At 42.1% G+C, this 27,308-nt stretch overlaps 1 protein-coding gene across 4 annotated transcripts in view; it reads right to left on the bottom strand.

The window, feature by feature from the left end:
- Positions 1–113: 113 nt before the first annotated feature.
- LOC128693796 (uncharacterized) overlaps positions 114–27,308 on the bottom strand; it is an 82,259-nt gene continuing 55,064 nt past the window's right edge. For all 4 annotated transcript variants that reach the window (XM_053783685.2, XM_053783688.2, XM_053783689.2 and 1 more), the window contains 3 exons: positions 17,712–17,820; positions 7,059–7,288; positions 114–3,477 (listed from right to left, as the gene is read on the bottom strand). In XM_053783685.2, coding sequence (XP_053639660.2) covers positions 2,173–3,477; positions 7,059–7,288; positions 17,712–17,820 — 1,644 coding nt within the window. In that variant the 3' untranslated portion in view covers positions 114–2,172. The remainder of the gene's footprint in view (positions 3,478–7,058; positions 7,289–17,711; positions 17,821–27,308) is intronic.

Below are 27,308 nucleotides of genomic sequence, written 5' to 3'. Positions count from 1 at the left end.
TATGCCACGAGCTCAGATTACTCGTATAAGCTGTGAGCGGTAAATTTGGGTCTAGACATGAGACTGCATCTATGTGGTAAGTGTGTACCATATAAAACAAATCCTGTAGTACGCAGTGCATAGTGTGAGGAAAAGAAACCAGACCTTTTTTTTTTTTATTAAAACAGTGACTTTGCAGTGTATTTTTGTATGTTTTTTATGGTTGTATTCATAGTTTTGTGGTCTTAGTTGATAGAATAGAAATTATATTACAGAAAGAGAGATGATTTTGATTGCTTTTAGTACTGAAAATGGCTTGAAACCAAGCCCAAAGTAGCAGAAATGTTTGATTTTTGCCGATGTTCAACAGTAAACAGCTGTATAGTCCTTGTGGCTTAGCGCTTCTTTTTTGATTATAATAATAATAATCAACAGTAAACAAATGACGTCAAGCGTCCAATACACGTCGGCTGGTGGTTCTAATGTGTGGATATTATTTATACAATTATTACAATATTGCATAAGAATAAATCTTGTTTTTTGGTGTGAATAAAAAATCAAAGTGGATTTCATTTGTAAAGCCTGGAAACATAACTAATAAACAGAGGAAATGTTATTTTAGTGCCACTAATGCTTGCTTTGTTTATTCTGGACCTTATTTTGAAATTGAAATATTTTGAACTTTGTGTGAAATTGGCCAAATTGCCAATTTCCGATCACTTTATTGGGTATTTAACCCTTAAACGGTCCAAACAAATAGACGTTCAAATTCGTAATGCTACAAAAGTAGATCTACTTTTTTTAACATTTTCAAATGTAACAAAAAAAAATGTAGATAAAAGTTTTTTTTACACGTTTTCAAATGTAAAACAAAAAAGATCTACATTTTTTTACATACTTTCAGATGTTGAAAAAACGTATATATACGTTTGGACCATTTAAGGGTTAAAATAGTTGACTGGGTGATTTCTTGTGCTCAATCAATAAAATAGAAGTAATACTAGCGAATTATTATTATTATAATCAAGGGGGAAGCACTAAACCCGTAGGATTATACAGCGCCTATGGGGGGATGGAAGGCATTCAGGCTTAATTCAGGGAACTGGAGCACAGATCCAATTCAATACTAGCAAAATAATTAAGAATTTGGTCAACTGGAATAATGTAACTGGTCTAAAATGGGAATCAGATTGGGCAAAATCACCAATGTGTAAATATCACTGATGCAGGAAAATTCACAAGCATAATTCGTCAATTTTCCATTAAATTTCATTACTTTGTTTTATTACGTTCAAAAAAAAGATTCTCTACCATTTCATAAGAAAAAAAATATTTTTTTTTAAATTCTTGGATCCTGAAAAGGTTTAAAAAAAAAAAAAAAAAAAAAAAAAAAAAAAAAAAAAAAAAAAAAAAAAAAAGTATATCGGTAACATTTCTGCAAGTGGCAGGACTCCATGTTGCTGACACCTTGTATCTCTAAGTACAGGCCCTAAAAAAATTTTTTTTGGGACTCAAAGAAAATTGCCATTTAGAAACTAAATGAAAATATTCAGAGCCCTAACTAGCAGTAAAACGTAGATCAATGGTTTGACAGTTAAAAGGGTTAAATGTGTAAAATGACAAAAAGATCATAAGCTTGTTGAAAGCCAACTTTTTTGAACAAGCTAAAATAATTTTTTCATTTCAAATAAATCAAAATATATTGTATTAGTTAAGTAAAAGTAATAATACATAGCACTTTGATCACACACACACCCACTGCACTTCTAAAAATAATTCTCGGTATGTTGGTATAACAAGAATGGCTAGTGTTTATTGTATAGAGTAAAGCAAATGCAATGAAATTTATATCAAAGAAGACCATGTAATAATCATATTGAATGAGTGAAGAATCATGAAATAAGAGGAAATGCCCTCATAAATAAAGTTTGTTTATAAAACATTAAAACAAATTGTGATATTTAAAACATGCTGCTGTAATGTAAAGATAGTAAAAAATTTGTGACAGTATTACAACGATCACCATGCCGCCTTGGTACAAGACAACCGTCACAAAATGTTTCAGCATTAAGAATTCTGTAATTAGGAATTAAAGCTATAAACAGAAAAATGTTTACAGGTTGGAAGGCAAAGTAATAGTAAAATATAACCACACATTTCATACAGAGAAAACAAGACAATGTATATGGAATATTAAAAGTCTTCTGATCGCACTTCAACAACTTGCCCTTGTAAGGCAGCAAAAAAATGTTCCATATTTTCATCTCTAGGTCGTTCTCCTGTATGAATGACATACCGAGTGCTGTCATCTGCCTCAATAATGTGTACAGGTCTGGACATTACTTTTACTACTTTTGTATCACACATCAACTGTGCTGGTTCTTCTATTATAGTTTCCTGTGGACTAGTTTCTTCAGCCATCCTCACAGCATGCACTGCACGGGCTGCTTCCTCATCCTCGGCTACAATCAGGTCTTCGTGGCCCCCAACCAGTGCCAGCAAGCTTGGGGAATTAAATAATATATAGGCCTCAGCATTTTCCGTATGGCCATGGTTTGCTAAATGTGACGCGCACAGTGGTTTTCGCATAAAACCTGCACCACAAAGTTTGCACTCGTATGGTTTTTTGTCTGAATGGATGAACATGTGTGCATTACGGTTCTCTCTTGAAGCAAATGTTTTACCACAAATTTGACACTTGTGAGGTTTGACACCGGTATGTTTCCGCAAATGTCTTTTGAAATAATGTGGATAAACAAAGCTAGCATTACACAAGTCACATTTGTAGGGTCTTTGGCCAGTGTGAACACTATTCATGTGGTACACTAAAAGTCTCTTTCTTACAAAAGATTTTTGACACACCTGACAATGATAATTTTTTTCTTGTAAATGTGTTGCTTTGATGTGAGTGAGCAGATTACTTCTTTGTCTAAAAGTAGAACCACAGATTTCACACTGGAATGGTTTTTCACCAGTATGTGTCAGAGCGTGAAGTTCCAGTGTCTTTTGGCTTGACAAGGCCTTTCCACATAACTCACAAACAAAATTCCTAACTCCTTCATGAGATCTCATGTGTGTATTCAAATGATAGCGTGTATAAAATGCCTTATTACAAACTCTACAATTGTGAGGTCTGTCCCTATCCACATGGGTTTTTAAATGAGCTTTAAGGCGATATTTAGTTGCAAATGACTTTTCACACTCCTCACAGTCATAAGAATCTAAACGATTGTGAACTTTAATGTGATTTCTAACTGCAGCTTTAGTGAGAAACTGTTTCTCACATTCTGAGCAAGAAAATCTCTTGCCTTGCTTAACCTCCTCTTCCAATACTTCTTCTACAACTTCTAAGACATCACCTTGGATTTCCATAGCAACATCCCCATTCGTTATCGGTATGTCTGCTTCTCCAACATCTTCATTTATATCATCTCTATTTATGTCAGAGTCCTCTGTATTCTCAAACTTTTGTGGGTGAACTGGTGGGTCTAGATCACTCTGGAAAAGAACATACAAATGATGAGTGTCCAGCAATAGCCATAAGTGCACATAAAAAAAAGTAAATGATATGAAGTTTGAAAAAAAATTAGTGAAAATATTTTGTGCAAGTCAGTCAGTTTGCCAATACACTATATTTACACATTCATTTATCTAAGTGTACTATATATGCTGTACCATACGTCTGAAGTGTTGTTATCAATCCACAGGAATGTGTTGTGGTCCCTTACTACCTACATACTTTAAATTAGTTAAAATATAATTGAAACCAGCTTGTTTTCTCTTGCACAAAGAAAAAACAGGGATGTACAATACACTATCAATTAGAACATAACTAAATTCAGAAAGTTTGTTATAAAACAATTTGGAAATTGTAGCAGAAAAAATACAGAATGAGAAAAGGATCAGTGGTGAATGGTAGAAAATAGGAAGAAATAATCAATCTAAACAGGAAGTCATGGTTCTGCACACTGTGGATTGCTTTCCCTTGACGTTGCTGGGTTCTGAGAGACAGCAGGCACAGCTACTGTCATCAGTTGCCTTCTGAAGGTGTGTGAGAGATAGTGACTATAATATCATTCAATCTAGGATCTTCTCTTCACCCCATCTTGTCTCTGAATATTAAGCATGGTGCTCCAGGCTGAGGGACTGACAACCTCAAATCTATGACTTCAAGGGTGATGGACTGATTACATTGTCAGAAATATAACTAAAGGTGCCAGAAATATAACTAAAGTTCTGACTTCTGTCACACTCACATCTGGCTTTTCCTCACTCCTACAAAATGTTTTTTTACCTTTCTGCCCAATGCATGAAATAACTGATTTCATCTCCAAAATTTAGTAACTCCCCAAAATACTTCACCTTCCCATCTAATGACCATTGTTTTTGTTTTTAACTGCAAAATCCAAGGTTTCCAAGGCTTTCTTAACTTATTCGTCTCACTCCAAAACTTCTCATTAAAATTTGTGGATAAAACCCTCACCCATTTTCTCATTAGTTCTCCTTTTTGCACTTTTCTCCACTATTTACCTTTCTTTTACTCTATATACTCTAGCAAAATAAAATATGTACTTTCTTCTCCTTTACCACCCTCCCATACCCACAAACTTTTATTGCACACGCACACACGCATGCATGCACACGCGCGCACACACACACACACACACACACACACACACACACACACACACACACACACACACACACACACACACACACACACACACACACACACACACACACACACACACACACACACACACACACACACACAGAGCAAGAGAGAGAGAGAGAGCATTCTTAAATCTACCCCATATCTTTGACCTCATCCTCATGTACAATATTATTATTTCATGGTGTAAGAATTACACAAGATTAATATAGCTGCCCACACTGCCATTATTATTATTATAATAAAAACTAACTGCTAAACCCACAAAGATCATCAGCACTGACTAACACTCAATATTACAAATTATTCTCCCTGAAAAATCATAACACTGATCTTTCTGATATAGTAGTACTTCATTAATGTGATTGATTGTCTGGTGACAATCTTTTAGTCGATTATTACTCCTAGAAACAATCTATACAACACTCAGTATTTTATCCCAATTTATAATCGTGTGGTCTATTTTCAATTTCTCTTATTTTCATGTGCCACACTTATTAACTATAAATTTTGTCATGCATCTGTTTCCTCATTCACTCAGTTCTCTAAGTAAATTTCATTATTTTGCAGATGCAGAAAGTCCTATACAAAGTACCTCCATAGTGAGAAAATTTATGGAATCAAAAATTGCCAAGGCAATTAGTAGCCATCTTGAAAGGCATAAACTGATTAATGAATCTCATCACGGTTTTACAAAGGGGCCTTCCTGTCTTACGAATTTACTAACTTTCTTCACTAAGATATTTATGTAGATCATGGTATTGAATATGATATTGTGTATATGGACTTCAGTAAAGCTTTCGATAGAGTTCCACATTAGAAGTTATTGAGGAAACCTAAGGCACATGGAATAGGAGGAGAAATTTTTTCTTGGGTATAGGCATGGTTGACAAATAGGCAGCAGAGAGTTTGCATAAATGGAGAGAAATCAGAATGGGGGCACATCACAAGCGGTGTTCCTCAGGGGTCAGTGTTGAGCCCCTTGTAGTTCACAATCTACATAAATGACATAGATGAGGAAATAAATAGCGACATAAGCAAATTTGCTGATGACCCCAAAATAGGCCGTCCAATTCATTCTAATGAGGACATTAGTGAACTCCAGGATGATTTGAATAGACTGATGCAGTGGTCGGAGAAGTGGCAGATGCAGTTTGATATAGACAAATGCAAAGGTCTAAATGTTGGACAGGAAAATAACAATGCCACATACAGACTAAATAACGTAGATCTTAATATTACGGATTGCGAAAAGGATTTAGGAGTTCTGGTTAGAAGTAATCTGAAACCAAGACAACAGTGCATTAGTGTTCGCAATAAAGCTAACAGAATCTTTGGCTTCATAGCAAGAAGTATAAATAATAGAAGTCCTCAGGTTGTTCTTCAACTCTATATATCTTTGGTTAGGCCTCATTTAGATTATGCTGTGTAGTTTTGGTCACCGTATTACAGAATGGATATAAATGCACTGGAAAATGTACAAAGGAGGATGACAAAGTTGATCCCATGTATCAGAATTCTTCCCTATAAGGACAGACTTAGGGCCCTGAATCTGCACTCTCTAGAAAGGCATAGAATTAGGGATAATATGATTGAGGTGTATAAATGGAAAACAGGAATTAATAAAGGGGATGTAAATAGGGTGTTAAAAATATCTAACATAGACAGGACTCGCAGCAATGGCTTTAAATTGGAAAAATTCAGATTCAGGAAGGATATAGGAAAGCACTGGTTTGGTAATAGAGCTGTGGATGAGTGGAACAAACTCCCGAGTACCGTCATAGAAGCTAAGACGTGTAGTTTTAAAAATAGATTGGATATATACATGAGTGGGTGTGGGTGGGTGTGAGTTGGACCTGACAGCTTTTGCTACTAGGTCAGAAGCCGTGCTCCTCCCTTAAGTGACGTGTCTGACCTCACTAGGTCAAGGCATTGGCTTAAGCTGGTGGGAGAATTTGACCTGCCTCGCATAGGCCAGTAGGCCTGTTGCAGTGTTCCTTCTTTCTTATGTTAAGTACTGACTGTTATAGAACACTCTGAAAGTTGGTGACAATATTCCTGAAGACAATCTTCCTCTTATGAGTTGCATTTTCCTTGCAAACATAACCTTTCTCATCAACTGTAACAGTAAATGAAACTGTATTTTTGAAAAGAAAATGTGAATAATAAGTGAAACACGAACAGTATGCTTGTTTCAGTGCATCGAGTCATGCTGGGCTCCCATAATAATTAGCAAGAAGACAGAATGATTGAGGGAGCTCCTTTCTATAAAACCTCAGAACGAAAATCTAGAAAATACTGCGGTTCCAATTAAGTACAATTTCCAGACCACACAAGACCCATTAAAAACAAAAAATACAAGGCTCCCTCATGTTTTGCTAATCAAATCAAAATATTATCTACTTACCATGATATCCTCCTTCTTAATAGTTTTTAGGGAATGAGGGGACTTTAAGGCTGCAAACAAAGTTACATTATTAAGTTCATCATCTTGTTCCAATTCCAACTTCACTATGGTCTCTGCAGGAGACTTCTTAGGACTGCTTCCTCTTGGTCTTCCCCGGGGTCGCCCTCTTTCTCTCCCACGGGGTCGGCCTGGTGGCCTTCCTCGGCCTCGTCCACGACCACGCCTCTTTCCTGAAAACATGAGACGTACTCCCGAGACTCATCACAGCAGACATGCTTTATTTAAAAAGTTATATTTATCTTTCGATCAAATTATTATTATTACATTCATGGAGGAAAGGCCTAGGAAATAGAAGGTAATCAGGTTTGATACAATGAAGTGAAGGGTAACTCAAGTTCTTTGAATCAGAAACCCTTTACCAGAATCAAGGAACCTTCCCTTGAAGTATCTTTGAAAATATCTAATGTCTCATAACTTAGGAAATGCCTGCCAATCCAACAATAATAAGAGAAAAGACTGCTGAGTGCAGTAGGGCCCCACTTATATGGCGGGTTAGGTTCCAGGCTATCGTCAACAAACTTCAATCTATTAAACCAAGTATAGGTTACTGGCCGTCTTCTTATCACCAGTGTCGAGGTTGGGAGCCTACTCTCTCCCGTCTTCGCATTGGCCATACTCGTCTTACTCATGGAGAGGCGCCCTGCTCCTCTCTGTGAGAATTGCCAAGCTCCATTATCAGTCGGCCACATTCTGTTGGACTGCCCACTTTATCAACGAGCACGCAGAATTTACCTCCGTCGTCGTCTTTGCTCCGCTGCTCTCTCTTTACCTTCCCTTCTCGCTGATGGACCCATTTTTCATCCGGACTCTCTCATTGACTTTTTGACAACAACTGACTTACTTCACAAATTCTGATACCTTCAGCCCTTTCTACTTCAATCTCTTGCTACCCTCTACCCCCGTACTATCCCCTGCCCCGCTGTTTTCTGTAACCTACTGATCATCCCTCCTCCCTTCTGCCATCCAATACCCTCGCTTCCTTCCCTACCCTGCAGCGCTGTATAGCCCTTGTGGCTTAGCGCTTCTTTTTTATTATAATAATAATAATCCAGGCTATCGCTGGAAAGCAGACATCACCGGAAAGCATTAAAAACACAAAAAGTAAAATACATTCACAGTACATCCATTACCTATCTTAAAGTATTTGTAATCTTAATGTAGGGAGAGAGGCGAGTAGTACTTATTTGTAGGAAGTCAGGTGTAGGTAGCCCTGGCTCCCCGTCTCATACTTAATATACGATATTTAAAACATCCCAGAGTTAAAATACACATACAGTACACTCACTATTTACCTTAAAATATGTGTAGTCTTAATGTAGGAAGAGAGCTGAGTAGTATTTATTTGTAGGAAGTCAGTGTAGGTAGGTGTAGCCCACCTGGGCTACACCTACCGGCTACCTACACTGTGGCCCAGAGCCATATTATTAGCATTGACATACCTGGTTCACTGAATTTAATCGTTTCTAACATATACCTTTAGATGCCATCATAAACGAAGGGAGAAGTACATGTAATGAATAATTCATGCCGAAAATTGTAAACAAAAGCGGAGTGGGGGAGTGGCTGGGCCAAACACAGATTCATACATATTTTCTCTGGTGCCTGACCAGAGAAAACGTAATGTTATCCCTCCGCCCGGCTACCACACAGTTCCACAAGTATTATTATCAGAGCACATAAAATATGCAATAAATACCAGGCAACAAGTTTACACTAACTTATATTAAGTTAGCAATAGAAATAGGCAAAAAACAAAAAAAAACAATAAAAGGTAAGATACACACAGAGTACACTTATTACTTACCTTAAAATATTAATATTAATGTGTGAGAGGTAAGTGGCAGGGTATTTATTGAATAAAATCAGAATGGCACACTATCATCCCCTAACTTGGCACTTAAAGCAAGAGGCTTACCACTCCTCTTTTTATCACAGCTAAGCTTAGACGCCATCGCCAATGACAGCCAACTAGTTAACGAAAGAGTAAACGAGAGAGAGAACGAGATACAGAGTTCAGACAATGTAAGAACACAAACTGAACAGGTAGTGGGCGATCACTTTGTCAGGCGAAATAAATGCGTATTAATGTGTGTCTGCTTTTAGTTCATTCACGTACGTTTGTAAGAGCTTGTAAAACTTTTACCTCACAATATTTTTTTTTATTATAATAATTACCTCACAATACAAATACTCTTACACTGTGTACAAGTTGTACAAGTTAGTACAGAATAAACAAACAGCAACACTCCCATTCTCATGCAACACACCATTTTTAGAGTGAATGAAGATGATGATATTATTATCATCATAATAAAAAAGTGCTAAACCCACAAGGGTTGTGAATTGCTATATATAGAGTGAAGGCATACAAAAGGAATATTTTTCTACAGGTATCCCCCAGTGTTTGACTAGAGAAAACATAATTCTTCCGACACTACCTACCAAGCCGCCTTGTAAACAAATCTCGTATTTACGTCAATTTTTATTCTGTGAGTGTATGTTTCATGTTTATATGCTATGTAACGTATTTCTTATATAATTTTGAGGAAAATATCATAGATGGATTAATGAAAATGTCTATATAATGCAAAATAAGACATTTAATGTACCCAAGAGTGATGATTATTACATACTATTGGCATCATGAGTAGAGAGAGACTTACCAATTTTAATGTGTACCTGCACACCAGCACAGTAAGTATATTTAGGTACAGGTACACTTTTTTTTTTTTTTTTTTTTCAACAAGTCGGTCGTCTCCCACCGAGGCAGGGTGACCCAAAAAAAGAAAGAAAATCCCCAAAAAGAAAATATACTTTCATCATCATTCAACACTTTCACCACACTCACACATTATCACTGCTTTTGCAGAGGTGCTCAGAATACAGTGGACCCCCGGTTAACGAACTTTTTTCATTCCAGTAGTATGTTCAGGTGCCAGTACTGACCGAATTTTTTCCCATAAGGAATATTGTGAAGTAGATTAGTCCATTTCAGACCCCCAAACATACACGTACAAACGCACTTACATAAATACACTTACATAATTGGTCGCATTTGGAGGTGATCGTTAAGCGGGGGTCCACTGTATAACAGTTTAGAAGCATATACTTATAGAGATACACAACATATCCCTCCAAACTGCCAATATCCCAAACCCCTCCTTTAAAGTGCAGGCATTGTACTTCCCATTTCCAGGACTCAAGTCTGACTATATGAAAATAACCGGTTTCCCTGAATCCCTTCACTAAATATTACCCTGCTCACACTCCAACAGATCGTCAGGTCCCAAGTATCATTCGTCTCCATTCACTCCTATCTAACACGCTCATGCACGCTTGCTGGAAGTCCAAGCCCCTCACCCACAAAACCTCCTTTACCCCCTCTCTCCAACCCTTTCGAGGACGACCCCTACACATAAGGTACACATAAGTATAATTATCAGAGTACATATAAAATGTGCAATAACTGTAAAGCACTTGAAATTTTGGAAAGTTTCCAGACATAATAGATGTGGTCAAGGAGAATGTAAACAAACCGGGTGGGGGGGCGCCGTATTTGAAAGACCGCTTGCCGTATAGCAAATTTTGGTCATAATTTGACATCGCCATATTAGCAGAATGCCGTAAAGCGGGGCCCTACTGTATTCTTGATCTAATCCACTCCATTCCCATCTTCTCATCCTCTTGAGACTTTCTGTACTGCCCTCCTGTTCTTTTCTAGGATGTTGGTTGTAAAGCAGTACTTCCAGAATGGAGAATGTCTGTACCTGGGTTCAGGGAAAGAAAGAAATCAAGATGCCTCCCATGTAGAGGCAGGTGTAACTCTGTATAGGCACAAATTGCCAGAAGTACCGCACCATCCTGTGTACAAGGAGGATTCCTAGTGAATGAGATCATGAAGAAACTTGACAGTGAGACCAAGTATACTTGGTTTCTATTGTACAGCTGAGATATTAATCTCAAAGGAAATGTGCATTAAAACTAAGCTATGAACTCTCATTTTATTTTGAGGAACTTTTAAATGTTGAGGAAGAAAGGGAGGCGGTAATTTCATGCACTGGCCAGGGAGGTATACCATCTTTTAGGAGTGAAGAAGAGCAGAATGTAAGTGTGGTGGAGGTACGTGAGGCATTATGTAGAATGAAAGGGGGTAAAGCAGCTGGAACTGATGGGATCATGACAGAAATGTTAAAAGCAGGGGGGGATATAGTGTTGGAGTGGTTGGTACTTTTGTTTAATAAATGTATGGAAGAGGGGAAGGTACCTAAGGATTGGCGGAGAGCATGTATAGTCCCTTTATATAAAGGGAAAGGGGACAAAAGAGATTGTAAAAATTCTTTCTTCTTTCAACACACCGGCCGTATCCCACCGAGGCGGGGTGGCCCAAAAGGAAAAACGAAAGTTTCTCCTTTTACATTTAGTAATATATACAGGAGAAGGGGTTACTAGCTCCTTGCTCCCGGCATTTTAGTCGCCTCTTACAACACGCATGGCTTACGGAGGAAGAATTCTGTTCCACTTCCCCATGGAGGATTGTAAAAATTATAGAGGAATAAGTTTACTGAGTATACCAGGAAAAGTATACGGTAGAGTTATAATTGAAAGAATTAGAGGTAAGACAGAATGTAGAATTGCGGATGAGCAAGGAGGCTTCAGAGTGGGTAGGGGATGTGTAGATCAAGTGTTTACATTGAAGCATATATGTGAACAGTATTTGGATAAAGGTAGGGAAGTTTTTATTGCATTTATGGATTTAGAAAAGGCATGTGATAGAGTGGATAGAGGAGCAATGTGGCAGATGTTGCAAGTTTATGGAATAGGTGGTAAGTTACTAAATGCTGTAAAGAGCTTTTATGAGGATAGTGAGGCTCAGGTTAGGGTGTGTAGAAGAGAGGGAGAATACTTCCCGGTAAAAGTAGGTCTTAGACAGGGATGTGTAATGTCACCATGGTTGTTTAATATATTTATAGATGGGGTTGTAAAAGAAGTAAATGCTAGGGTGTTCGGGAGAGGGGTGGGATTAAATTATGGGGAATCAAATTCAAAATGGGAATTGACACAGTTACTTTTTGCAGATGATACTGTGCTTATGGGAGATTCTAAAGAAAAATTGCAAAGGTTAGTGGATGAGTTTGAGAATGTGTGTAAAGGTAGAAAGTTGAAAGTGAACATAGAAAAGAGTAAGGTGATGAGGGTATCAAATGATTTAGATAAAGAAAAATTGGATATCAAATTGGGGAGGAGGAGTATGGAAGAAGTGAATGTTTTCAGATACTTGGGAGTTGACGTGTCGGCGGATGGATTTATGAAGGATGAGGTTAATCATAGAATTGATGAGGGAAAAAAGGTGAGTGGTGCGTTGAGGTATATGTGGAGTCAAAAAACGTTATCTATGGAGGCAAAGAAGGGAATGTATGAAAGTATAGTAGTACCAACACTCTTATATGGATGTGAAGCTTGGGTGGTAAATGCAGCAGCGAGGAGACGGTTGGAGGCAGTGGAGATGTCCTGTCTAAAGGCAATGTGTGGTGTAAATATTATGCAGAAACTTCGAAGTGTGGAAATTAGGAGAAGGTGTGGAGTTAATAAAAGCATTAGTCAGAGGGCAGAAGAGGGGTTGTTGAGGTGGTTTGGTCATTTAGAGAGAATGGATCAAAGTAGAATGACATGGAAAGCATATAAATCTATAGGGGAAGGAAAGAGGGGTAGGGGTCGTCCTCGAAAGGGTTGGAAAGAGGGGGTAAAGGAGGTTTTGTGGGCGAGGGGCTTGGACTTCCAGCAAGCGTGCATGAGTGTGTTAGATAGGAGTGAATGGAGACGAATGATACTTGGGACCTGACGATCTGTTGGAGTGTGAGCAGGGTAATATTTAGTGAAGGGAAGGGGAAGTGGAATAAGAATCTTTCCTCCGTAAGCCATGCGTGTTGTAAAAGTCAACTAAAATGCCGGGAACAATGGGCTAGTAACCCCTTTTCCTGTAAAGATTACTAAAAAGAATAAGAAGAAGAAAATTGTCAAAGTGGGAAGTCTGAATGTGCGTGGATGTTGTGCAGATGATAAGAAAGAGATGATTGTGGATGTTATGAATGAGAAGAAGCTGGATGTCCTGGCTTTAAGTGAAACAAAGCTGAAGGGGGTGGGAGAGTTTCAGTGGAGAGGAATAAATGGGATTAGGTCAGGGGTTTCAAATAGAGTTAGAGCTAAAGAAGGAGTAGCAATAATGTTGAAGGATAAGCTATGGCAGGAAAAGAGGGACTATAAATGTATTAATTCAAGGATTATGTGGAGTAAAATAAAGATTGGATGTGAAAAGTGGGTTATAATAAGCGTGTATGCACCTGGAGAAGAGAGAAGTGTAGAGGAGAGAGAGAGATTTTGGGAAATGTTGAGTGAATGCGTGGGGAGTTTTGAATCAAGTGTGAGAGTAATGGTGGTTGGGGATTTTAATGCTAAAGTGGGTAAAAATGTTATGGAGGGAGTAGTAGGTAAATTTGGGGTGCCAGGGGTAAATGTAAATGGGGAGCCTTTAATTGAGCTATGTGTAGAAAGAAATTTGGTAATAAGTAATACATATTTTATGAAAAAGAGGATAAATAAATATACAAGGTATGATGTAGCACGTAATGAAAGTAGTTTATTAGATTATGTATTGGTGGATAAAAGGTTGATGGGTAGGCTCCAGGATGTACATGTTTATAGAGGGGCAACTGATATATCGGATCATTATTTAGTTGTAGCTACAGTTAGAGTAAGAGGTAGATGGGAAAAGAGGAAGGTGGCAACAACAAGTAAGAGGGAGGTGAAAGTGTATAAACTAAGGGAGGAGGAAGTTCGGGTGAGATATAAGCGACTATTGGCAGAAAGGTGGGCTAGTGCAAAGATGAGTAGTGGGGGGGTTGAAGAGGGTTGGAATAGTTTTAAAAATGCAGTATTAGAATGTGGGGCAGAAGTTTGTGGTTATAGGAGGGTGGGGGCAGGAGGAAAGAGGAGTGATTGGTGGAATGATGAAGTAAAGGGTGTGATAAAAGAGAAAAAGGTAGCTTATGAGAGGTTTTTACAAAGCAGAAGTGTTATAAGAAGAGCAGAGTATATGGAGAGTAAAAGAAAGGTAAAGAGAGTGGTGAGAGAGTGCAAAAGGAGAGCAGATGATAGAGTGGGAGAGGCACTGTCAAGAAATTTTAATGAAAATAAGAAAAAATTTTGGAGTGAGTTAAACAAGTTAAGAAAGCCTAGGGAAAATATGGATTTGTCAGTTAAAAACAGAGTAGGGGAGTTAGTAGATGGGGAGATGGAGGTATTGGGAAGATGGCGAGAATATTTTGAGGAACTTTTAAATGTTAAGGAAGAAACAGAGGCAGTAATTTCATGCACTGGTCAGGGAGGTATACCATCTTTTAGGAGTGAAGAAGAGCAGAATGTAAGTGTGGGGGAGGTACGTGAGGCATTACGTAAAATGAAAGGGGGTAAAGCAGCTGGAACTGATGGGATCATGACAGAAATGTTAAAAGCAGGGGGGGATATAGTGTTGGAGTGGTTGGTACTTTTGTTTAATAAATGTATGAAAGAGGGGAAGGTACCTAGGGATTGGCAGAGAGCATGTATAGTCCCTTTATATAAAGGGAAAGGGGACAAAAGAGACTGTAAAAATTATAGAGGAATAAGCTTACTGAGTATACCAGGAAAAGTGTACGGTAGGGTTATAATTGAAAGAATTAGAGGTAAGACAGAATGTAGGATTGCGGATGAGCAAGGAGGTTTTAGAGTGGGTAGGGGATGTGTAGATCAGGTGTTTACATTGAAGCATATATGTGAACAGTATTTAGATAAAGATAGGGAAGTTTTTATTGCATTTATGGATTTAGAAAAGGCATATGATAGAGTGGATAGAGGAGCAATGTGGCAGATGTTGCAAGTATATGGAATAGGTGGTAAGTTATTAAATGCTGTAAAGAGTTTTTATGAGGATAGTGAGGCTCAGGTTAGGGTGTGTAGAAGAGAGGGAGACTACTTCCCGGTAAAAGTAGGTCTTAGACAGGGATGTGTAATGTCACCATGGTTGTTTAATATATTTATAGATGGGGTTGTAAAGGAAGTAAATGCTAGGGTGTTTGGGAGAGGGGTGGGATTAAATTATGGGGAATCAAATTCAAAATGGGAATTGACACAGTTACTTTTTGCTGATGATACTGTGCTTATGGGAGATTCTAAAGAAAAATTGCAAAGGTTAGTGGATGAGTTTGGGAATGTGTGTAAAGGTAGAAAGTTGAAAGTGAACATAGAAAAGAGTAAGGTGATGAGGGTGTCAAATGATTTAGATAAAGAAAAATTGGATATCAAATTGGGGAGGAGGAGTATGGAAGAAGTGAATGTTTTCAGATACTTGGGAGTTGACGTGTCGGCGGATGGATTTATGAAGGATGAGGTTAATCATAGAATTGATGAGGGAAAAAAGGTGAGTGGTGCGTTGAGGTATATGTGGAGTCAAAAAACGTTATCTATGGAGGCAAAGAAGGGAATGTATGAAAGTATAGTAGTACCAACACTCTTATATGGGTGTGAAGCTTGGGTGGTAAATGCAGCAGCGAGGAGACGGTTGGAGGCAGCGGAGATGTCCTGTTTAAGGGCAATGTGTGGTGTAAATATTATGCAGAAAATTCGGAGTGTGGAAATTAGGAGAAGGTGTGGAGTTAATAAAAGTATTAGTCAGAGGGCAGAAGAGGGGTTGTTGAGGTGGTTTGGTCATTTAGAGAGAATGGATCACAGTAGAATGACATGGAAAGCATATAAATCTATAGGGGAAGGAAGGCGGGGTAGGGGTCGTCCTCGAAAGGGTTGGAGAGAGGGGGTAAAGGAGGTTTTGTGGGTAAGGGGCTTGGACTTCCAGCAAGCGTGCGTGAGCGTGTTAGATAGGAGTGAATGGAGACGAATGGTACTTGGGACCTGACGATCTGTTGGAGTGTGAGCAGGGTAATATTTAGTGAAGGGATTCAGGGAAACCGGTTATTTTCATATAGTCGGACTTGAGTCCTGGAAATGGGAAGTACAATGCCTGCACTTTAAAGGAGGGGTTTGGGATATTGGCAGTTTGGAGGGATATGTTGTGTATCTTTATATGTTTATGCTTCTAGACTGTTGTATTCTGAGCACCTCTGCAAAAACAGTGATAATGTGCGAGTGTGGTGAAAGTGTTGAATGATGATGAAAGTATTTTCTTTTTGGGGATTTTCTTTCTTTTTTGGGTCACCCTGCCTCGGTGGGAGACGGCCGACTTGTTGAAAAAAAAAAAAAAAAAAAAAAAAAATTCAGGGAAACCGGTTATTTTCATATAGTCGGACTTGAGTCCTGGAAATGGGAAGTACAATGCCTGCACTTTAAAGGAGGGGTTTGGGATATTGGCAGTTTGGAGGGATATGTTGTGTATCTTTATACGTATATGCTTCTAAACTGTTGTATTCTGAGCACCTCTGCAAAAGCAGTGATAATGTGTGCGTGTGGTGAAAGTGTTGAATGATGATGAAAGTATTTTCTTTTTGGGGATTTTCTTTCTTTTTTGGGTCACCCTGCCTCGGTGGGAGACGACCGACTTGTTGAAAAAAAAACAAAAAAAATTATTTACTTATTTTATTTTATTTTATTTATTTTTTTTTTTTTTTTGGGGGGGGGGGGACTTTATTATAAGAGACAAACCAAAGAAAAATGGTGACGTGCAAACACTGCACCTAGAGTATTTACAAAAAGTGATAGAGAACTTTTTTAAAACTATAAACCTCTCTCTATAACAGTTGTTATAACTCTGGAAAAAGCTGTGAAACAAGAGTGGATAAAATGCCTGATATGAAAACTACTAACCAACAGTACAAACTCAGATCACATCCAAGATAACAGCACAACACACTGAATTCCTTGATAAAACTAAACAGAGACTCGTAGTGAAAAGCGGCAACCTGCTTGTATAATTATAGAGGACATGTTTGCCCTCCAAAGAAAACAAGGCTGAGTGGCATTACTAGAAACTGAAAAAGGATTAAAAAAATTAACTGAGTGAATACATCAAAATTGAAGGCCTTGATGCCACAGGCATAAATGAAATATAACTATCTGTCAGATCAACAGATTTTTTCTACACACTGGCCGTCTCCCACCGAGGAAGGATGGCCCAAAAAAGAAACTTTTTACCATCACTCACACAATCACTGTTTTTGCAGAGGCATGCAGATGTGACAGTTCAGATGTCACTCCAAACAGCAAATATCCCAAACCCCTCCTTTAAAGTGCAGGCACTGTACCTCCCACCTCCAGGACTAAAGTCCAGCTAACCAGTTTCCCTGAATCCCTTCATAAAATATTACCCTGCTCACACTCCAACAGCTCATCAAGTCCCAAAAACCATTCGTCTCCATTCCTATCTAACATGTTAACATATGCCTATATAATGCCATATAGTGAACAAATGTACAAGCCACTCCAAAACTATACCCCACCATACTTTAAGATGGTTATGGACAAGTGTTATAATTTTGAGGTACGTAACATATTTACAGAGCATGTGATACATAAACTGATGAACAACAAGCTAAAATGTGCTTTTCTTACCAAATGGTGTAGTATCAGCAAATTCATCATCATCTAACATAAAGTTTCTTGGAGATTCAGGGTTCTGGTGTATTTCAGCCACTGTTCTCTTATACCTGTTGGCAACACACTGAAAATATAAAGAAATAACAAAATACTAACAATTATAATATAAATACATTTAATACAAATCCCGTAAGAACTGTAATGACAACTAATTGCACAGTGGCTAAATGTGAATTTTTCTTATCATCCATCAGAGATTATCACCCATTTGTATTACTCTATTTCATTTTGTATAAGTTTCTCTTTTTTTTAACTTTAATAAAACTGAACATTCAAATGGAATTAACACTTTTAATGGCAGCAAATTTTCAAGAAAGAATATATAAAGCAGTTACATAATCACATATGTGTTGCATTCATGATGTTTCATCACTAGGATGATCAGTTCCGGTAAGGTTGGCCATTGTTGTGCCTTTTAAGTATGTTCATTGGTAGCTACTTATGAATTAAAACTTATTACTCTACTTCCTACTTCATGCAATAACTATTACAAAAAAACACTATCATCACATACACTATGTCATTAGTGGCTATGTTTTCATTTGTTCCTCAAGATTTAGAAAGGCTCCACTTTATTGGTATGACTTTATTGGTATGACTAATAGCCAGTCAGACTGGCTTCAAGGCAAAATGGCTTACCAGCACTGCTAATGATAAGCAGAACTCCATTTATTTTATTAACCCCTAAATGGTTCAAACATATTTATTTATTTACAGTAGGGCCCCACTTATACGGCGGGTTAGGTTCCAGGCTGTCGCCGGAAGGCAGAACTCCATTTGTTTTCCATTTATAAATGCATATAAATGCCAGACAACAAGTTTACACTAAATTATATTAAGTTAGTAATAGAACTAGGCATTAAAAACACACAAAGTAAAATACAGTCACAGTAAATTCATTACTTATCTTAAAGTATTTGTAATCTTAATGTAGGGAGAGAGGTGAGTAGTACTTATTTGTAGGAAGTCAGGTGCAGGTAGCCCAGGTGTAGGTAGCACTGGCTCCCCGTCTCATACTTAATATACAATATTTAAAACATCCCAGAGAGGTAAAATGCACATACAGTACACTCATTATTTACCTTAAAATATGTGTAGTCATAAACGAAGGTAGAAGTAATGAATAATTCATGCCAAAAATTGTAAACAAAAGCGGAGTGGGGGAGTGGCTGGGCCAAACGCAGATTCATACACGTTTTCTCTGATGGCTGAACAGAGAAAACGTAATGTTGTCCCTCCACTCGGCTCCACAAGTATTATTATCAGAGCATATAAAATATGTAATAAATGCCAGACAACAAGTTTACACTAACTTATATTAAGTTAGCAATAGAAATAGGCATTAAAAACACAATAAAAGGTAAGATACACACAGAGTACACTTATTACTTACCTTAAAATATTAATATTAATGTGTGAGAGGTGAGTGGCAGGGTGTTTATTGAATAAAATCAAAATGGCACACCATCCCCTGATCGACACCATGCCTAACCCTTCTAGGGTAGGGTAGGTGCCTGAGCCCGAGCTTACAGCTCACAAGACTGTCATTCCCATTAGCCCCCTTGGGGCGGGGATGGCAGACCAGAGAAGGGACAATTGGTTCCAAAGACGAGGGGGTACTTGTGCCTCCTCCCATGGGAGACTTCGGTCTCAGACACTCCCTAAAGAAGGAGCCAAGGCCGGGCCACCACTTGGAAAAAGCCCGGGCCGGGAGAATACCGGTGAATCTTCAATAATAATAATAATCATCCTTTACCTTGGCACTTAAAGCAAGAGGCTTACGACTTCTCTTTTTATTACAGCTAACCTTAGACGCCATCGTCAATGAGAGCCAACTAGTTAACGAAAGAGTAAACGAGAGAGAGAACGAGATACAGAGTTGAGACAATGTATGAACACAAACTGAACAGGTAGTGGACGATCACTTGGTCAGGCGAAATGCATATTAATATGTGTCTACTTTTAGTTCATTCACGTCCATTTGTGAGAGTTTGTAAAACATTTACCTCAATATTTTTTTTATTTTAATAATGATTACCTCACAATATAAATACTCTTACATTGTGTACAAGTTTACAAGTTATTTCAGAATAAACAAACAGCAACACACCATTTTTAGAGTGAATGAAGATGATAATAATAATAATAATAATAATAATATTATTATTACAGTGGACCCCCGGTTAACGATATTTTTTCACTCCATAAGTATGTTCAGGTGCCAGTACTGACCGAATTTATTCCCATAAGGAATATTGTGAAGTAGATTAGTCCATTTCAGACCCCCAAACATACACGTACATACGCACTTACATAAATACGCTTACATAATTGGTCGCATTCGGAGGTAATCGTTATGCGGGGGTCCACTGTATTAATATTAATAATAATATTATTATTATTATTATTAATTATTATTATTATTATTATTTATTATAAAAAGCACTAAACCCACAAGGGTTGTGAATTGCTATACATAGAGTAAAGGCATACGAAAAGAATATTTTTCTACAGTTACCCCCCAGTGTTTGACTAGAGAAAACGTAATTCTTCCGACACTACCTACACAGCTTTGTAAACAAATCTCATATTTACATCAATTTTTATTCTGAGTGTATGTATCATGTTTATATGCTATGTAATGGGTTTCATATATAATTTTGAGGAAAATATCATAGATGGATTAATGAAAATGTCTATATTGATGTAAAATAAGACATATAGTGTGCCCAAGAGTGATTATTATTACGTAGTACTGGCGTCATGAGTAGAGAGAGACTTAGCGATTTTAATGTGTACCTGCACACCAGCACAGTGTGTAAGTATATTTAAGTACAGGTACACATAAGTATAATTATCAGAGTACATATAAAATATGCAGTAACTTTAAAACACTTTAAATTTTGGAAAGTTTCTTGACATAATAGATGTGGTCACGGAAAATGTAAACAAACCGGGTGGGGGCACCGTATTTAAAAGACCGCTTGCCGTATAGCAAATTTTGGTCATAATTTGACATTGCCGTATTAGCGGAACGCCATAAAGCGGGGCCTTACTGTATTTATTAATTTGAACATGATACAGTGAAGTACAAAGGAATACAGTTATTACATTGCAGCATGCCAAAACCCCTTGTATGCAGAGCATTATGGGCAGGCTTAAAATTAACTTAAGATTAACTAAGCAATGATATATTCAGTGGTAAAAACATTATTGTAAACAGATAACAAGTTAGCACAAATGAGTATTACAAAGACAGGTCATATGGTCATTTACTGTGTTGCTGAGCATTCAGTAGAATGGAGTATTCTGTTGGGTAATGTAATTAAAAAATAAAGTTTGATTGGGTCACAGGTTAGACATTTATGAGAAACAATAATGAGAAACATTTATGAGATACAATTTATGAGATACAATTATCCAGTATTTATTTAGTTGTGGGTAAGTTATTTTTGAGAAGAGACTTGAATTTATAAACAGACAGTGTTTCTTTTATATTCACAGGTAATGAATTCCAGATTTTAGGGCCTTTTATGTGCATTGAGTTTTTGCATAGCGTGAGATGGACTTGAGGAACATCAAAGAGTGATCTGTGCCTTGTGTTATGGTCATGTGTTCTGTTGAGGTTGGTAAGGAGACGTTTGAGGGGAGGGTTTATATCAGAATTAAGTGTTCTATGAATGTAGTAGGTGCAGTAATAAGTATGGATGTTTTGTATGGTGAGTAGGTTTAGAGTTTTGAATATTGGTGGAGTGTGCTGCCTGTAGTGGGAATTTGTTATCATTCTGACTGCAGCCTTTTGTTGGGTAATTAATGGTCTGAGATGGTTTATTGTTGTTGAGCCCCATGCACAAATTCCATAGGTGAGATAGGGGTAAATAAGTGAGTGATATAGGGCCAGGAGGGCTGACTGTGGAACAGAGTACCGTATCTTCGATAGTACGCCTACGGTCTTGGAAATTTTTTTGGAAATTTGTTGTATATGTGTTTGAAATTTGAGTCTATTATCAAGATGGATTCCTAAGAATTTTCCCTCTGTGAGTTTTGTGATAGGTGATCCGTTTATCATTATGTTAAGAGGGACGTCTGTAGCACTGTTACCAAACAGAATGAAGTAGGTTTTGTCAATGTTTAGAGTAAGTTTGTTAGTACTCATCCAGGTAGATATTTTCTGTAATTCGGTATTCACAGTACAGTATTGGCTAGCGTGACTGGGCTCGGGTGAGAGAAGACGTATGTAGTGTCATCTGCAAATAGTGTGGGTTTGAGTAGTTGCTATGCATTTGGTAGATCATTTATGTATATGAGAAAGAGAAGAGGGCCTAGGACACTTCCCTGTGGGACACCAACTGTATTGGCTGTGCTGAAGAGTTTGCCCCGTTTGTGTACACATATTGGCTTCTGTTGCTGAGGTAAGACTTTAGGTAGCTGAGGGAGTGCCCTCTTATACCATAGTGCGACAATTTTATATGGAGCAAGTCATGGTCAACTGTATCAAAAGCTTTATGTAAGTCTATGAAGATCCCCAGTGGGACTTCTTTTTTCTCTATTGAAGTGTATATGTGTTCTAGCATGTGTATAATAGCATCATTAGTATTTTTATTAGGCCTGAACCCAAATTGACAGGGGTTGAGTATGTTGTGGGAGATGAGGTAGGAATAGATTCGCTTATGAATTAATTTTTCGAAGATTTTAAAGAGAGGGTGTAAGTTGGATATTGGCCTATAGTTATTCAAGTCTGTTTGGTCTCCTCCTTTATGGATCTTGCCCAGTGCCCCGAATATTTTGAAAAAAAAAAATAGTTTTTATAGAAATATAGAACACATTTTTCTAAGTGTTATAGGATTAAAAAAAAATTAGGGTCAGTACTTTCAGAGATATGAGGCTGAGAAGGTGGCAATGGATGCTCACCTGACACAACATGGAGTCACTTCTTTCTGATTATAATAAATAACAACATGGAGTCCTGCCACTTACAGATTTGTTGCTGATATACCTTTTTTACTTGTTTTTATATTATTTTATATAAGTTTGTGTTCTGATAATTACAATGTATAGTAGTTCTTGTTATTTCATAACCAATCTTTGTTCTGACACTAATATTAGGTACTGAAATTGTACTCAAATTGTCGCAAACACACTGACAGGTGGACATTTACACCTGCCTTGGTCATTTACTGTTGTCTAGGAATATATACAAAGTATATAAGACAAACAGAAAGAGAGAGACAGATAGACTGAGACAGGCAGACACATACAGACATACACATAGATACAGATGGAGACAGATAGAGCCAGCCAGGCAGCCAGACAGGCAGTCAGCCAGGCAAGCAGCCAGACAGGCAGTCAGCCTGGCAAGCAGCCAGCCAAGCAAGCAGCCAGAAAGGCAAGCAGACAGTCAGCCAGTCAGGCAAGCAGCCAGCCAGCCAGGCAGGCAGGCAGCCAGCCATCCAGACAGCCAGCCAAGCAGTCAGCCAGTCAGAGAGGCAGCCAAACAGGCAGGCAGGCAGGCAGGCAGCCAGCCACCCAGCCAGACAGCCAGGCAGCCAGGCAGGCAAGCAGGTGGGCAGCCAGATAGGCAGGCAGGTAGCCAGCCAGCCAGCCAGCAAGCAAGGCAGGCAGGCAGGCAGGCAGGCATCCAGGCAGGCATCCATCCAGGCAGGCATGCAGGCAGGCAGGCAGCCACCCAGCCAGGCAGCAAGCAAGCCAGCCAACCAGGCAGGCAGGCAGGCAGGCAGGCAGCCAGCTAGCCAGGTAGGCAGGCAGGCAGGCAGGAAGCCAGCCAGCCACCCAGCCAGTCATCCACCCAGCCAGACAGCCAGCCAAGCAGTCAGCCAGCCAGTCAGAGAGGCAGCCAAGCAGTCAGCCAGCCAGTCAGAGAGGCAGCCAAGCAGGAAGGCAGCCAGCGAGGCAATCAGCCAGCCAGGTATCCAGCCAGCCAGCCAGCCAGCCAGCCAGGCAGTCAGTCAGTCAGTCAGTCAGTCAGTCAGTCAGTCAGTCAGTCAGTCAGTCAGTCAGTCAGTCAGTCAGTCAGTCAGTCAGTCAGTCAGTCAGTCAGTCAGTCAGTCAGTCAGTCAGTCAGTCAGTCAGTCAGTCAGTCAGTCAGTCAGTCAGTCAGTCAGTCAGCCAGCCAGCCAGCCAGCCAGCCAGCCAGTGAGTCAGCCAGACCAGCAGCCAGACAGGCAGGCAGCCAGTCAGGCAGCCAGTCAGGCAGACAGGCAGCCAGTCAGGCAGGCAGGCAGGCATGCACGCAGCCAGCCAGCCAGCTACCCAGCCAGTCATCCACCCAGCCAGTCATCCACCCAGCCAGTCAGTCAGTCAGTCAGGCAGCCAGCCAGCCATGCATCCAGGCAGGCAAGCAAGCGGCCAGCCATGCATCCAGGCAGGCAAGCAAGCAGCCAGCCAGCAAGCCAGGCAGGCAGGCAGGCAGACAGCCAGTCATCCACCCAGCCAGCCAGACACTCAGGCAGGCAAGCAGTTGGGCAGCCAGCAAGCAAGGGAGGCAGGTAGCCAGCCAGTCATCCATCTGGTCAGCCAGCCAGGCAAGCAGGCAGGCAACCAGGCACCCAGCCAGGCAAGCAGGTAGGCAGCCAGCCAACCAGGCAACCTGCCAGGCAGTCAGGCAGCCAGGCAGGCAGGCAAGCAGCCAGCCAGCCAGCCAGGCAGGCAAGCAGCCAGCCAGCCAACCAAGAAGGCAGATAGCCAGCCAGAAAGGCAAGCAGGCAGCTAGCGAGGCAAGCAACCAGCCAGGGAGCCAGCCAGGCAAGAAGCCAGCCAGGCAGCCAGACAGGGAGCCAGAAAGTCAGCCAGCCAGGCACGCAGGCAGACAAGCAGCCTGCCAGGCAAGCAGGCAGCCAGCCAGCCTGCCAGGCAAGCAGGCAGACAGCCAGACAGGCAAGCAGGCAGCCAGCCAGCCAGCCAGCCAGCCAGGCATCCACCCAGACAGTCAGGCAGGCAAGCAGGCACAGCCAGCCAGCCAGGCAGGCAGGCAGGCAGGCAGGCAGGCAGGCAGGCAGGCAGGCAGGCAGGCAGGCAGGCAGGCAGGCAGGCAGGCAGTCAGTCAGTCAGTCAGTCAGTCAGTCAGTCAGGCAGGTAAGGCAGCCAGCCAGCCACCCAGCCAGTCATCCACCCAGCCAGCCAGACAGGCAGCCAGCCAGTCATCCACCCAGTGAGCCAGACAGGCAGGCAGGTATCCAGGCAGGCAGCCAGCCAAGCAGACAGCCAGGCAACCAGCCAGAGAGGCAGCCAAGCAGGCAGGCAATCAGCTAGCCAGGCAGCCAGCCAGCTAGCCAGCCAACCAGACAGCCAGACAGGCAGGCAGTCAGTCAATCAGTCAGCCAGCCAGCCAGCCAGCCAGCCAGCCAGCCAGCCAGCCAGCCAGCCAGCAAGGCAGCCAGCCAGACAACCAGCCAGGCAGGCAGGCAGCCAGCCAGCGATGCAGGCAGCCAGCCAGGCAGGACGCCAGCTAGCCATACAGGCAGCCAGGCAGGCATCGAGGCAGGTAGCCATCCAGGCAGGCAGGCAGCCAGTCATCCACCCAGCCAGCCAGTCAGGCAAGCAGGCAGGCAGGCAGCCAGCCAGTCAGTCAGTCAATCAATCAGTCAGGCAGGCAGGCAGGCAGCCAGCCAGCCAGCCAGCCAGCCAGCCAGCCAGCCAACCAGGCAGCCAGGAAAACCAGTCAGCGAGCTAGGCAGGCAGGCAAGCAGATAGCCAGCCAGCCAACCAGCCAGGCAGGCAGGCAGGATGCCAGCCAGGCAGCCAGAGAGGCAAGTAGGCAGCCTGCCAGGCAAGCAGCCAGTCAGGCAGTCAACAAGAAAGCCAGCGAGGCACCCAGCCAGCCAGTCAGCGAGCCAGGCAGGCAGGCAGGCAGACAGACAGGCACCCAACTAGGCAGCCAGCCAAACAGGCAGGTAGGCAGCCAGCTAGCCATCCAGGCAGGCAGGTAGCCATCCAGGCAGGCAGGCAGCCAGTCATCCACCCAGCCAGCCAGCCAGCCAGTCAGGCAGGCAGTCAGCCATCCAGTCAGCCAGCCAGCTAACCAGGCAGCCAGCCAACCAGTCAGCCAGCTAGGCAGGCAGGCAAGCAGATAGCCAGCCAGCCAGTCAGCCAGGCAGGCAGGCAGGCAGGCAGGAAGCCAGCCTGCCACGCAGGCAAGCAGCCAGCCAGCCTGGGAGGATGCCAGCCAGGCAGCCAGAGAGGCAGGTAAGCAGCCTGCCAGGCAAGCAGCCAGTCAGGCAGTCAGCCAGAAAGCCAGCGAGGCACCCAGCCAGCCAGTCAGCGAAGCAGCCAGGCAGGCAGACAGCCAGTCAGCCAGCCAGCCAGGCAATTAGCCAACCAGGCAGCCAGCTAGGCAGGCAGGCAAGCAGGAAGCCAGCCTGCCACGCAGGCAAGCAGCCAGCCAGCCAGCCTGCCTGGGAGGATGCCAGAGAGGCAGGTAGGCAGCCTGCCAAGCAAGCAGCCAGACAGGCAGTCAGTCAGAAAGCCAGCGAGACACCCAGTCAGCCAGTCAGCGAAGCAGCCAGGCAGGCAGGCAGCTAGCCAGGGAGCGAGCGAGTCGGCCAGCCAGGCAGGCAGGCAGACAGGCAGCCAACTAGGCAGCCAGCCAAACAGGCAGGCAGACATGCAGATAGCCAGCCAGCCAGCCAGCCAAGCAGGCAGGCAGGCATGCAGATAGCCAGCCAGCCAGCCAGCCAAGCAGGCAGGCAGCCAGGCAGCCAGCCTCCCAGCCTCCCAGCCAGCCAGGCAAGCAGGCAGGCAGCCGGCCAACCAGGCAGTAAGCCAGGCAACCAACCAGCCAAACAGCCAGCCAGTCAGACAGCCAGCCAGCAAGGCAGGCAGCCAGCCAGCAAGCAAGGCAGCAAGCCAGGCACCCAGCCAGGCAGCCAAGCAACCAGCCAGGGAACCAGCCAAGCAGGCAGGCAGCCAGCCAAGCCGGCAGGCAGCCAGCCAAGCCGGCAGGCAGCCAGCCAAGCAGGCAGGCAGCCAGCCAGCCAAGCAGGCAGGCAGCCAGCCAAGCAGGCAGGCAGCCAGCCAAGCAGGCAGGCAGCCAGTCAAGCCGGCAGGCAGCCAGCCAGCTAGGCAGGCAGATAGCCAGCCAGCCAGGGAGGCAGCCAGCAGCCAGGCAGGGAGCCAGGCAGCCAGCCAGGGAGCCAGCCAGTCAGCCAAGCAGCAAGGCAGGCACTCAGCCAGCCACCCAGTCAGCCAAGCAGCAAGGCAGGCACTCAGCCAGCCAGCCAGGCAGACAAGCAGCCAGGCAAATAGCCAGCCAGCCAGGCAAGCAGCCAGCCAGGGAGCCAGCCAGTCAGTCAGCCAGCCAGCCAGCCAGCCAGGACACGCCGCCAGTCAGAAAGGCTGGCAGCCAGCCAGCCAGGCAGAGAGCCAGGCAGACATCCAGCCAGCCAGGCATCCAGCCAGCCAACCAGCCAGCCAGGCAGGCAGGCCGGCAACCAGCCAGCCAGGAGGCAGGCAGGCAGCCATCCAGGCAGCCAGCCAGGGAGCCAGCGAGGCAGCCAGCCAAGCAGGCAGCAAGCCAGGCAACCAGCCAGCCAGCCA

The sequence above is a fragment of the Cherax quadricarinatus genome, chromosome 34, assembly GCF_038502225.1.
Source record: "Cherax quadricarinatus isolate ZL_2023a chromosome 34, ASM3850222v1, whole genome shotgun sequence".
Classification (NCBI taxonomy): domain Eukaryota; kingdom Metazoa; phylum Arthropoda; class Malacostraca; order Decapoda; family Parastacidae; genus Cherax; species Cherax quadricarinatus.
The sequence above is the reverse complement of the archived record's forward strand: the minus strand, read 5'-3'. Positions and strand labels throughout refer to the sequence as shown.